The 15,020-nt window shown below is 33.3% G+C and overlaps 1 protein-coding gene across 3 annotated transcripts in view; it reads right to left on the bottom strand.

Moving 5' to 3' along the window:
* The window catches only part of Atrnl1 (attractin like 1), a 744,833-nt gene that overhangs the window by 607,448 nt on the left and 122,365 nt on the right, over positions 1–15,020 (bottom strand). For 2 of the 3 annotated variants that reach the window (XR_012449625.1, XM_074078234.1), the window contains exon 10: positions 12,998–13,152. The exons of the other annotated variant lie outside the window; for it this stretch is intronic. Coding sequence is in view for 1 of the 2 variants with exons in the window: in XM_074078234.1 (XP_073934335.1) it covers positions 12,998–13,152 (155 nt within the window). In the remaining variant the exon portion in view is untranslated. The remainder of the gene's footprint in view (positions 1–12,997; positions 13,153–15,020) is intronic. 3 annotated transcript variants of the gene reach the window in all.

Raw genomic sequence — 15,020 nt, forward strand, 5'->3', positions numbered from 1 at the left:
GCAAGCATCCTTCCACTTGAGCCACTTGAGACTTTCCTCCAGCCCTGAAATATCTTTTTTTTTTTAATTTATGTTTTTATGGCACTTGATCACAACTCCTTGTAATAAATCCACAAAAAATAAGGCGGGCTTACTGCCCTAATACAGATTTTGAGATTTCATCTCAAATAATTCAGGATTCAGTGACTAGGGACATTCTCGAGACAGTGTTTTAGATTTCATCTTCCGAGACATGCCACACATAAGGGCAGGCCTTGGTATTTAGCTTTACAAAACCTATTTTTTGTTTAGGAAGTTTAGAAGTCCCTATATAAAAGAAAATAATGTTAAAAAATTAGTTGTAAAAGTTAAAGTCATTTCTTTTGCTATTGAAATAATTCAGACTTTAATACAAATAGTAAAATGGTTTTTAATTCAACATTCTTACTAATAAAGATCAAAAGAATTATAAAAACCAAAAACACAGTTGATGAAATGAAACGGGAAGACTGAAAGCAATTAACTGCATCTTGAGTTGTATTTCCAAAAGTGCATTCCAAGACATGCAAATTCCCTCTGCGCCCAATAGAGTACTCCTTAGTTTATATAATCTCTCTCTTAAATTCACAAATTATATTTACCTATTATTCTGAAAAACAGATTGTAAGGGTATAGAAACCTAACTGCTTTATTTAACCTACTGTTTTTCAAATGTTTTATGCATATAACCCCTATTAACATCCCTACATCAATGCTCTGAAGATCGCATTTTTAAAAACTACTAAAATAAAGGTGTATGAATGAAAATGGTCTACTAATATCACATGGTTATAGATAACTTAAGAATTGTGCATAATGTGCATAATACTATGAAAGTTTTAAAGTGCTTTTGTCAACCCAGTCCTGGTGGCTCACACCTGAAATCCTAGTTCCTCTGGAGGCAGAGATCAGGATTGCAGTTTGAAACCAGCCCAGGCAAACAGTTCATGAGACCCTATCTCAGAAAAAAAGGGGGGGGCTGGTGGAGTGACTCAAGGTGTAGGCCCTGAGTTCAAACCCCAGTACCACAAAAAAAAAGGTATTTTTGTCTACATAACTTAAATGGTCTTTATAAGAATTCAGTGAAGTTGAGCAGGTATTACCCTACGTTGGGTAAAGAAAGATTAGGCCAGGCATGGTGGCACATATATAAAATCCCAATACTTGGGAGGCAGAAACAGGAAGATCATGAGTTTAAAAGCAGCCTAATACAAAGTGAGTTCCAGGCCAGCCTGGGCTATATGGTGAGAACATGTCTAAAAAGAAACGAAGAATTAAACCTACGGGAAGCTAAACAACATGCACATTGTTTGATTACCAATGTTTTTCCATAATTTAGTTTTATGAATATTTTAAATTATAAACCCATATTCATAGGATTCCAAATATTATTCTTTTTTTGAAGAGATGTGACCTGCAAACAATACAGATGTTGAAAAAAAAAGAAATAAATGGAAATGTTATGAGTTAAGGCAGTTAGATTTCAATCATTCTGTTCAACCTGAACATACATACACACCCTAAACAGCCAATGATTTATGCATCATGCATTGATTATATCATCTCAACAACAATATAATCAAAGAAAAGTGAATATTAACAGAACTGGATGAAAGAGCAGAACCCTCAGAAACAAGTTTATTGTAAGTCTTCAAAGATGAAGAATGTTCAAGGGCATTTAAGAACTCCAGAATCCAGAAAAGGCAGTGGCCCAAAAACCTGAGTATATATTAGGGCAAAAGGATAAGTGTTGGGCCAGTATCCAACACAAACTAGGCAGAAGGAGAAAGGGAAAGCTAATTCTCAAAACAAAATCTATGTAAAAATGCTCAGAAAAATAACCTAAGAAATGAAAAAAATAAGCTGAGAGGGTAAAAAAGTAAGCATTAACTAAAACTAGGCTTTTTGAAGATTTCTTCTGATTCTATAAGCCATTCTCTTTTAAGAGAAAGATGAAAATTTTCAGTACACACAATAACATTATGAAGAATGGCATTACAAACACCTATGTACGACTGCAAGATGGAATTGGAGAACATCATTCTGAGTGAGGTTAGCCTGGCCCAAAAGACCAAAAATCGTATGTTCTCCCTCATATGCGGACATTAGATCAAGGGCAAACACAACAAGGGGATTGGACTTTGAGCACATGATAAAAGCGAGAGCACACAAGGGAAGGGTGAGGATAGGTTAAGACATCTAAAAAATTAGCTAGCATTTGTTGCCCTCAACACAGAGAAACTAAAGCAGATACCTTAAAAGCAACTGAGGCCAATAGGAAAAAGGGACCAGGAACTAGAGAAAAGGTTAGATCAAAAAGAATTAACCTAGAAAGTAACACACATGCACAGGAAATTAATGTGAGTCAACTCCCTGTATAGCTATCCTTATCTCAACTAGCAAAAACCCTTGTTCCTTACTATTATGCTTATACTCTCCCTTCAACAAAATTAGAGATAAGGGCAAAATAGTTTCTGCTGGGTATCAAGGGGGTAGGGGGGAAAGGGAGGAGGTGGAGTGGGTAGTAAGGGAGGCGGTGGGGGCAGGGGGGAGAAATGACCCAAGCATTGTATGCACATATGAATAATAAAACAATAAAAATTTTTTAAAAAAGACTTGTCAAACCCAATTATTTTGCCATATTGTAGTTTAAAAAAAAAACAATATTTACAGATATGAATGTAATTCCCTGCATTCCCCTTCCTCAATTCAAGTTTGTTACTTTCTTCTTAAAAGCAACCATTATCCCAAGTTTGCTTACAAATGTTTCTACTCTTACATATATATGTATTGTATACTAATATAAATGTCATCATATTATATTAATCTTTTTACAACTTGCTTATTTTGTTTCACCTATTGAGTTTGGTTTTGTTTTTACCATTTTAACTATTTTTAAGTAGAGATGCTCCTTGATTTATGATAGGGTCATACCCCAACAAACTCAACCTAAGTTGAAAATATAAGTCAAAAATACATCTACACACCAAATCTGTCAAACATCCCAGCTTAGCAACACAGTAGACTATACAGTGATCAAGTGGCTGACTGGGAGCTGTGGCTGGTTGCCACAGCCTAGCATAGAGCTAGCCCAAGAAAAGATCAAAATTCAGAGTATTATTTCTACTGTATATACAATATTTCTACAGTATATACAATTTCTACCATATATGGAGCTAAAAATCATAACTCCAACTATTATAAGTCAGAGAATGTCTGTATACAGTTCAATGATAATAAGTACATTCTCACTGTTATACAACTATCACTCACCACCATCCATCTCCAAAACTTTCTTCATCTTACAAAACTGGAACACTGTACCCATTAAATAGTAACTCCCCATTCTCCCCTTCCCCTAGCTTCTGGCAACTATCATTGGACTTTCTGCCTCTATAAATTTGACTACTTTAAATACCTCATAAGAATGAAATCATATGGTATTTGTCCTTTCTAACTTATTTCCCTTAACATCATGTCATCAAGGTTCACAAGGCTCACCGGTGCTCTAGCAGGTGTCAGACTATCCCTTCCCTTATAACACCCATTGTACATATGCGCCACACTTTGTTTATTAATTCATTTGTTTATAGACACTTGGATTGCTCCTATGTTTGGGCTATTTTGAATAATGCCTATATAAACAAGTGTCCATGTTGCCACTTTCAATTTATTTGGGAATATATCTAGAAATGGAATTTCTGATAATTCTGTTTAATTTTTTGAGGAACTACCAGACTTTTTCATAGTGACTATACAATTTTACATTCCCATTAGCAGTACACAAAGATTCAGTATCTCTACATCCTTACCAACACTTGTTATTTTGCTTTTTAATAACAGTGACCCTATTGGGTGGGAAGTAGTGTCTCGTTATGGGCTGGATTTGTATTTTTTCGAAATTTATGATGCTCCAGATTTAACTTATACTTACTGGACATATGGGTATCTTCTTTGGAAAAATGTCAATTTCACAACTTACTAAGCTTTACAGATATTTGTGGTATTTTTATTTATTTTAAACATGTAATAGCATTACATTTTATGGTTATGTCAAATATTTATCATCTAAACTGTTAATATTAAGTCACTTAGGTTTTTTTCAGATTTTTCCTAATTCCAGTCATGTTGATAAAGTCACTATTGTAGACATTTTTTTGAGCACACTTTCAGAGTTTCTCTAGGAAGATTTCTAAGAGGGAAATTACTAGGTTTAAGGAAAGTCACAACTTCATGTTTAGTAAATTTTGCCAATATGCTCCCTAAAGTAGTTGAAAGTTCCTCCTGTTTTACATGAAGAATGTGATGATGAAAGAAACATGACCAGCCTCAGTAAGAATGTGATGACTCTCCTCCACAGCCAAAGCTGGTGATAGGATTCTGTAACAGAACTGAGCTCAGTGATGCAAATAATAGAATAAAGGCCAACTGGGACATTTAACCATCAGAAAGCAATCCAAGTAGAGGGCAATTACTGTAGTGAGCAGCAAGGTCAAAGTATCAGTCAAGACAATTGATTAATAGAGAAGTAAAGAGATATTTAACAAAACACAGCACCCTTAGAAGCAAAATAAATGAGCAGCCAACAAGGGTACTGCCTAATTTATATTATCAGAAGAATTCAAGGATGGATAATCAAGCCACTGATGGTAGTGCTACAACAAAAAGTCACAATTCAGTGCTTGATTTCTAGACTGGAACCATTTCTGAAATCCAGAGCTGATAAATTTAAAATTCTGGGGCCCAGGAGGAAAGACCCTGCAATACCACAGCAAGTGTATGTGGTACTAATTCCCCAAATTCTTCCTCAAAGTCACCCATAGTAATTTCAGTGGGTATTAGGGAAAAAAGCAATGCAAACATTTCACGTACTGTTGAACATGGTGTGAACTGACACTGACATCTGGAGATATGAAGTGTCATCATTACCTCTGTGTAGTAGGGATATATCGAGAGGAGGAAATAAATGGCATCCTGGACAAAGTCCAGCTCAAAATGGGTCCACTTTCTCACAGATCCACCAGTGATCATGGCTCAACCCCTGAATATATAATTGAAATAAACATAGTTGGCAAACAGCAAAACCCCTATCACATTTGATCCTTGTGTGTCACAGTAGAAGCTTTTGAAACTTACACCTAAGACAATAAAAAAGTTATAAAATAATATTACATTCCAGGGAGTGAATGGGTGACACAAATTATTATCACCCTAAAGAATAAGAGGATAATGGACCCAATCAAACTTCCATTTAAATCATCAGTCTGGCCCCAAAAACTAAACAAAAACTGCAGGATGGAAATCGCCTACTTGCAAAGTGCTGACATCACACAAGATATACATATTTGTTAGACCAGATTAAAAGGGCTGTTGAATTGCCAAATGTGTTCTTTGCTAATCCTATCAGAAAAGAAGATCAAAAACAATTTTTCATCACATGGAATAGTGAATGCAAAAATAGAAGACAGTGTACTTCCCAATTTTGCCTCAGGATAATATTAACTCTCCCTCCTTTTGTCATTCATAGAATATATTTTATCCAGTTGGATATCTCAAAAAACATTACATTGTTCCAATACATTAATGACATGCTAATTGGCCAGATGAACCAGAATAACTAATGCAATGGAGGCCTTGTTCAGACATATATGCTTCAAAAGGGGGACTATTTAGGGGGAGAGGAACCAGTAGGAGGGGGAGAGGATGATGGGAGATGAGTATGATCAAAGTACATTATATATGTATGAAAATGTCAGAAACATATTATACATATATATATATGAAAATAGCATAACAAATAACTAACAACTATTAAAAAGTGGGAAAGAGAAAGAGATTAAGAAGGAATACAGGGGATGAATTTAATCAAAGTACTATATATATATATATACATATATATATATATAGAAAATACACATGGAAATATCATAATGAAACCCCTTTACACAATTAATTTAAACCAATAAAAAAAGACCTTCAAAGGGTAGAATTTAAAACTTAACAAAGATTCAGAGATCTTCCATATTGGTAAAATATTTAGAGATCCAGTGGTCAAAAATATTCTGAGACATCTTATCTGAATTGAAAGACCAATTGTTGCATCTTACAATTCCCATTGCAAGAAGGATCATCTTGTATGCCTCTTTGAGTTCTACATAACTACTTTTGGGAGATGGGAACAGGAAACTGCTATACATAGGCTGGTCTTAAATTCCTAGACTCAGGTGACCCTTCCTGTTCAGCCTCCTGAATGCAAGGACTCTAGGCATCAACCATCATCACAGGTTTCTCTGGGTTTTGAAGGAAGCACACTCAACTTTTGGAATACTAATCTAGAATAAAGCAAAAACTGTCATCTCTGACTTATGCCAGAACAGGAAAATAGCTCTGCTGGAGGTCTAGCCTACATGGCAAGCAGTCCTGTAGCACAGGCAACATGACTCAGTAGTCACAGTAGCTATTGGTGATTTCAGTTAGAAAAAGTAGCAGAGCAATTTATGGCAAACCCAGGGAAAGAAACACTACACAGATATGCCAGTGGCTATGCCATCTGCAATGGAAAATTATATACCTTTATTCCTACTATGCTGTTGAACCCATGATAGAATGGGGCCCATGGGTAATCAAGTGACCATGTATTGACAGTCTTCTATCATGAGTTGGCTCCATCACCAATAAGAACACAAGAACATAAAATGGAAGTGATATATAAGATCAACACGAGCAAGACCACAAAGCACAAGTAATCTGCATAAGCACATAGTTTATACCTCATCATCCACCACTGTTACACTAGCATCACTTCCTCATCTGACAGCTATGGCCATATGATAACTCCTCTATGCCCAAATAACGAAAGGGAAATACAAATATGCCAGGCTCATATATAGATGCAAATCAAATGTCTTAAAAATTAACACTAAGTTAATATAATTCACTTACATATAGTCTATTCCATTCTAACATTATAAAATCTCTTACATTATTAGTCACTTTGACTACAATCTAAAATTATGTTTCCTTGTAAGAAGAAAATAAAATTCTGCAGCACTTGGGTCATTATCACTTCATAATCAGCTCAAGGCTTGACAAATTAAAGCAAATTCTACATAGTGACTGACATGATGAAAAGTGACAGAAGTAAAAAAATTCATATCATTCCATACCAACAGAAAAGAGACAGAAGTAAAAAAATTAGAGTAAAACATACTTTCTGGGAAACTCTATGCTACAAGGTACTTAATTTACAAGACATATACTCAACACACAGAAGATGGAAGAAATTAGTTACTAGCCTCTCAAACTCAAATTTCATCAGACATACTATGCCATCAAAACTCTTACACCCATGAGTTTAAAAGTTAAGATATCATACTAATAAATAAAGGATAATTGGTTTATTTTATCACTTCTACATAAAATAATCCAGGTAGAAAATGCATTCACTGGCTATTTTCTGTACAAATTCTCATTGTTTTCCATGAAAATATGCATCTGTAATACTTTAAGGGCACTCCTTAAGAATTCTGTTAATATTCCATGCTATTCATGCTACTCAATATTAATACTAAAATGCCAGTTCATAAGTCAGTCTTAATTGAATGGCTGAAATATGACAGAAATATGAAATACGATAGAAAGGATACAGAAGTTGTATGTTCAAAATTCAAAACAAGACAGATAGAAAGACAAACTATTAACTATTTTAATGCTTTTGAAACACAAAACTAAATTTCTAAATATTGTCAAAATCTTTTTATACCTACCCCTTAAATGTTGATATTTCGCTATGGTTTCATCTATCTCCTACCCAAGGTCAAAAACTTCTTTAACATTCTAAATGTTTACAATGTCCCCTGGGCTATCTCAATCATACCCATAGCTTTTTCTCCAGATTTTGTTCGCCAGTGTTCATTTAATAAATATTCATGGATTTTTTTTTTTACTCCCTGCCAGACAAAATGGTCATCATATCAGACTCCCAATCTTAATCAGAATGATTATACAGTATTCCAAGAGGTTTTGGGTTTTGTTTTGTTTTTGAGACAAGATTTCACTAAGAGTTTCACAAGCGTTTCCAGGCTGGCCTTTGTAGCCCAGGCTGGGCTCAAATTTGTAATCCTTCTGCCTCTATATCATGAGTACACTGATTATATGCATGAAGCACCATGTGCAGCTGATAATTTTATAGCGTCTTAACATAAAATGATATTTCCTGTTGGCATTAGGAAATAATCTTAGTATAATAAATTATATTTATAAATATTCTGATAATCATAATTGAATTTCTAGAATAAATCCTACTTGATCATAATTTATTACACTTTTGAAACATCACTGTATTCAATTTGCTAATATTATTTGAAATTTTTTATTCTATATGCATGACTGGTTTCTCCTGTCTTCACTCAAAGGTTTGATTAAGACCTCTAAAAACTCCTTTCAAAGGTAGGAAGGATAGATCACAGCTGTAATCCCAGTAACTCATGAAGTAGAGATCAAGAGGATTGTGATTCAAGTATAGCCCAGGGAGAGTTAGCAAGACCTACCTCAACCAAAAAGCCAGGAATGGTAGTGCACGTCTGTGACTCCAGCTAGGAGAGAGAGTGCAGTTTGAGACTAGCACCAGAAAAAATATAAGACCCTACCTGAAAAATAACTAAAACAAAAAATGGCTGGGGGAGTGGCCTCAAGTACTAGAGCATCTGCCTAACAAGATCAAGGCTCTTAATTCAAACTCCAGTATCACCAAAATAAGTTACTTAATTAATTTTTTACATTTCAGTGCATATTTTCTCTCAAGAATCTGTATTTTGCAATTTCTGTAGCTAAAACAATCTCTCAAAATTCTTGAAGACTTCTTAAAATAGAAATTTATTGTTCATTACTCATTTCTTTCTCCTTGATTTTATATGTTGAAGTCACTATTTTCTCAATTTGTGGAAAAGGGCAGGCATAATAAAATTCAAATATACCTTAAAATATGATTAAATCTACTGATAAAACTATTTTTGAGTGTCTTATTACACTAATAAGTTTTATGCCCTCTTACAAACTAAAACACTATTCAATTTTTTTCCTGTTAGATCAGGAAAAAACAGCATCATAGCATAATGGTAGAATCAAAAGACTTAATTCAGACTTTACTTCACAATCTGAATATACCATTCTATAGCCTGTACGACTTTCAGTTTAATAGTGGTAAGCCACAGTGTCTTCCTGTATAAACTCAATATCATAATACACACAACATAGATGTTATAAGTGTTATAAGTATTACTTTATAAAGCATGCACAAAGTGCCAAGTAATACAGGAAACATTAGATAAATGTTCGTTCTCTCTTTTCTCAAAGTGAAAGGTAACTTTTTCTTTTACTTATTGGTGTTTATTTTTCAAAAAGAGTAAACTGCTATTTCTTCTATATAACACCAGAGGGGGGAAAAAAGAATACCTTGAATAAAGAATACAATATAGCTCAAAACAATCAATAGTTGGCTAATTCATAGAAAAAGATGTGAATAATTTTAAGGATTTTCCTGACCTATAAAGAAACAAACTTTCTGTTTAAAGTGGCTAGGCAAGTGGTGCATTTTCACTGTAGAAGAGACTGGAGAATTTAATGAAAGGCATGGAGAAATATTGATTATCAGAGACAGAAACTAACAAGACAACCTCCAGAAAATGAAAATAATTATAAACATGAAAAGCAAGCAAACTGGAATTTTCAGGATTTTGTTGGAGTGTTCCAGAAAATTAATTAGATGATTTAATATGAATATGACTTTGCCATGAAATTACATGCCTTATAAAACTGTATCCATTCTATATGCATATGTACATATCATTCCTTAGTACTATACAAAATCATGTATGCTATGCTTCATAAACTAGTTATGTGATGTATTAAAAGTATGTCAAGTAACTCTACTGTAATTATAATTAACATATTATATTATTAATTATAGATAATTAACAATGTATTATATGTAATTATTAATTATATAATTAATAATGTATCTTATTATTCATCACCAATTAAAATATTACTTCTTCAAATATGGAAATATTTTTCAGTTTTTACTGATTTTGTTGCTAAATAATTACCTCCTAATAAATTAATGTCATAAGTAAACTATCATGCTCAGGGAATGTATTTTTAAAACTCTTATTAATTGAATCTGATTTGAAGGTTCAGCTGTTCTGCTTTGTACAAGATACATTTTTCATACAAATCCTACTCTTTACTTAATTCTGAAATAATCTAACTCAGGAAATTACATTTTCATGTTTCAATTATCTTTATGAAGAAAAAAATGTAATTAAAAAGGTGCTTTTCATCTTGTTTCAGAATTTTATCTGAATTCTGATAGAGGACTACCTTTACCAGGAAGATCTTTTTAATATTGAAATGGGTATCATGGTGGCTTTCTGAAAGCAGTAATAATATCATGACAATAATAAGAAAATAAGGTTTTCAAATTGTTCAAGCTACATTTAGAACTAGCATGTGTAGTACTATATATTATAGTCAATCCAGAGCCATTCCCTAGCTCTGGCTCTATTACCAACTGCACTTTAGTCATTTCTGAAAGCATAGAAGCCCAGTGACTAATCTCAAAAATTCTGATTATATAGGCTTGCTATATTTTTCCCAACAATCCTCACAGGGGACTCTAATATATAGCCATATATGAATATCACCAGCATATGCCACCTATATCTACCATGCATAATATAGTGAGAACTGTGAAGGCAAGGTAATAAGCCCAAAGAAGAACGATGATTACTTTATGAAATTTACTATAGTAGAAGGCTAAAACTGTACATTTTACAGCAATGAAAAATTAGAACTGGCACAAATATTCCTATTTGTTTACAAATAATGTAACACAAAGTAAACAGCTAAGTCCTCAGAAGTGTTCCAGTTAAATATGCCCAAAAAAAAAAAAGAAAGTCCTGGTATACTTTACTGAAGAGATAAATTAGCAACATGGTATTTTTTCAAAAAAAGATTTTATTTCCTAGCTTTATACAAAATCTATATTTATTTCCACAAAAATAAACTCCATCAGAACAATAATGATTTTGAAAGACACTTTTTTTGTATGAAAAATATTCTTCTCAAGAAAATATTCCAACATTTAATGCTGCCAACCCACAAGATAAACACAGATTATATGGGAGAACTTTACTGGGAACTACATATAAATAATTGAACTAGATGACGCTTTTATCCTATGTTGAGCTATATGGTCATCTTTATGTTTTTGTTATCTGTACTAGCACAGGTGGAAAAAATCCTGTTAAAATTTACAATATGCTATTCTTCCTCCAGTCTTTAAATTTTTATTTGAAAAAATGAAACTTATATGTATACTCCTACCTATCCACAACACCAAGAAATAAACATTACTAAACATAAAGTATCTGATAATGCATGTGATGTTAAGAGCATACAGTGGACCCAGCCAATCAGTATGATGCAGTCAAGTAGAAAGAGTACAAGGTTTTGGGATCACAAAAGCTAGATCTACTAATTACTACCTGCATAACTTTGGACAAGTTCTTGTTACTCTTTTATGCTTAATCTTCTGAAAATATGGGACATAACACCTTGTTACAAAGCCATAGAGAGATTCCAGATTTTGAATATAAATCCTTTGGCATAGTACCTAGCACTTAAAAGGAATTGTAGTAATTAGACTCCTAGTAATCTAATCTCTTTCTTCATCTCTTTCTTTCTGAAACAAAAACCTCTAATGTTTTACCTCAGCAAGCTTTTCTGACACATTACTGAGAATTTCCTCTCAAACAAACATAATAGTACAACAATCAAAGTGCTTTGTAATTGTCATAATTTTCTTCATATTCTCCCACTGAAAATAAATTACCAAAGCAGATTATATACATTTATGATGTTTAAGAGAAAAAGTACACTTCCTACATTTATGACATGTGTTAGTCTGTGGTCTTCCTTATTTATACTTGTCAAAATGTTTCCAATGAGCTTTGAATTTGACATATTACTTTATTTGCACCATCAATAAAAGGTGCTCTACTAAATATATTTTAAATATCAGATACGTTTTATCAAGACCATGATCCATAGAGCAGAACTGTTTTCACTACAACGATTTCATGGAGAATAAATTAAGTGTTTCAAAGAATTCATTCATTGAAATATTCAGAAATCAATGACTATATATTATATAATTAAAATTATGCAAATGACACAAATGTATTTCTGGTTCTCTGGGTACATTCTGGATTTCCACTTGTCTCATAATCTTATTTCTTTCTCCATACACCTTTCTCCAGTTTTATCAGATTCTAATTCTTAGTAAATATATCTGATGTATTTTATTAATTTTTTGTGTGTTGGACTTGAGTTTGAACTCAGAACTTTGTGCTTGCAAAGCAGGCGCTCTGCCACTGGAGCCACACCTCCAGTCCATTTTTGCTCTGATTATTTTTGAGATGGAGTCTCATAAACTATTTGCCATGGCTGGCCTTGAACAGTGTTTCTCCCTATCTCAGCCTCCCATGCATTACAGACATAAGCCACTGATGCCTCACCTGCTGTCATTTATATAAGTGCAGTTTGGCTCATCCCTACTATATCTAAAGTGTTTGCATTCCTACTATTTGTAAATTTACATAATTTGACAGTATTCCATTATCTATCCATTATCAAAACAAATACAGCAACAAACACAGTAGACTGCCATACTGTTCACATAGGGATACAATATTTAAAAAGCTTCAAAAGGACTTCTCTATTATCTATCTCTACTACTAACTCACTTCAGCACTTGTGTTCTCTTAGCTCTATACTATTATTGTGTTGAAATTATAGAAAATGTCATTCATAATCTCTAAAATGACATATATACATACTGTCAATTAATGTGCTTGAGAATTTCTGTATGGAAAATTTCTGTTATTTCCTACTTTGTACAATCCTAACAGATACATACCTATGTCATATGCCAGGAAATCGGCAGAAAAACATTTTGCACCGTTACTCAAGGAAGTGTCATTATGGGTATTTCCTCCAAAAATAAGCATAGCTCCATTGATAAGAACAGCTGAATGAAGGTATCTGGCAAACCCACTTTCTTTCAAAATAGTCCTACAGAATAAAATTTAAAAATGTATTACAAAGGATAAAAAGACCTCCCTGACCTTATATATATATTATATAAAGGGTTGAATTTGCATATAGAATTTTCTCTGGAATTATGGGAAAAAGGCAAGTGTTTTTAACAACTCAGAAATTACTTCTAAATTTCAATATTTTAAAAAACTGAAGATTTTCAATATTTTAAGATGCTTTGAGGAAATACAATAGAGACATTGTTAATACTCATAATTTATATTTTAAATTATTTTTCATTTATAAAGGTAGGAAACAAGTCTTCTTAAAAGTAGAAGATCAAAACCTCATCAGTTCTAAGTACCAAATAAATAAAAAGTTAAAATATGGTAAATTTACTCTGAATTGCATTTGGTGAAAACACAGAACTGATATGTACCCCTTAATAAACTTTCTAACTTATTATTTAGATATAACATGCACAAAGGTGCAGAGAACATAATTTTAAAACTCCGTAACATTTCACAAAATGAACACAACTAAGTAAACATCAATAGATCAGAAATAAAACATTACTACTATTCTAATTCTGATAACATAGATTTGTTTCACTAGGGTTTTTTACTTTACACTAATGGAATTATATATACAATGTAGTCTTGTGTGTAGGTTGTTTTGCTCAAAATTGATTTTAGATACATCTGTATTTTTGTGTATGATTTAAAAATATAATGAAACTGTATTTTTGAGAAACAATAAAATTAACATAAATGTTGTTTTAAAGTATAACTTAAATAAGATGTTATACACATATGCTCTAAATTGCAATTGCAGTAAGTGATGTATGACAGTATGAATCAATATTTCATGACTACTTTGAATAACTTTCTGGTAAAAAAAGAGTGTAGGCACAGTTAGTTACAGAATGGTTACTATGGGTATAGGTAGTGGCTCTAAAACACTGTATCAACTCTATTTAGTGCCTCAAGAATATGAGACTGACTTCCAGAACAGCAATATGCGGAATTCCACAAGTACTCTCTCCAGGGAAAGAACTTTAGCTAGCAAAATTACTTTCTTTAAGGTCTCAGAACACGTAGAGTCTCTCAAAATTTTATTTTGAACATCAGTAAGTAAAGAAGTATTTACTCAAGAATATCTACTACATTTTGGTGACAGTATCAGGAGTGCATGGCATTAGATTCATTACTCTGTTACTTCTCTTCATTCCTTCACCTGAAACACACAACCAATTCAGAATGCAGGATTTCTACCCCAGGTAGAAGCCAAGAAAACAAAGCGTTATCCCTCTGCTCCTAGTCCAAGCCAATGATAGCTCACTACAAGAGTTAAGTTGCCAGAACTACTGATGCCCTCTGGCTCCGGGTTACATAAGCTCTCCTCCAGGGAAAAGCATGAAAGGGTCTGGGTGGAATCACTTTACAGAGAACCAGGTCACTAAACCCACACACCTACAACACCCAAGCAGTGGCACAGAGGTTTTCCCCAGGAGAAGCAAGCTAAGGAAACAGAATCCTCTAAAACTCTCTTAAAGAAACTTTATTTGGAACAGAAGCTGGGAAAGTTCAAGTCTAAACACACACTCAGATACAATGGAGATTTTGCTTGCAAGAAATGAAGAAACAGGTGTTAGCTGCATAAAGACAAAATGCTAAAACCATAGGTAGGAATCTATCAGAGAGAGCTAATGGGAAAGAGAAAAAGAAAAAAAAGTCCTCCTGGGATCAGAACAAACCTCAAAGACTAGCTTCAAAGACAACTCTGTAAAGGAGCCCAAACAAGTCAACCAAAAATTAGTGCAAGCCAACAGCAGGATATGTAACAAAAGAAAGAAAGCTCAGAAAAAAGTCAGCCCTACTAAAACTCTGTCATCCCAGGATGAG

The sequence above is a fragment of the Castor canadensis genome, chromosome 7 (assembly GCF_047511655.1).
Source record: "Castor canadensis chromosome 7, mCasCan1.hap1v2, whole genome shotgun sequence".
In the NCBI taxonomy this organism is placed as follows: Eukaryota; Metazoa; Chordata; class Mammalia; order Rodentia; family Castoridae; genus Castor; species Castor canadensis.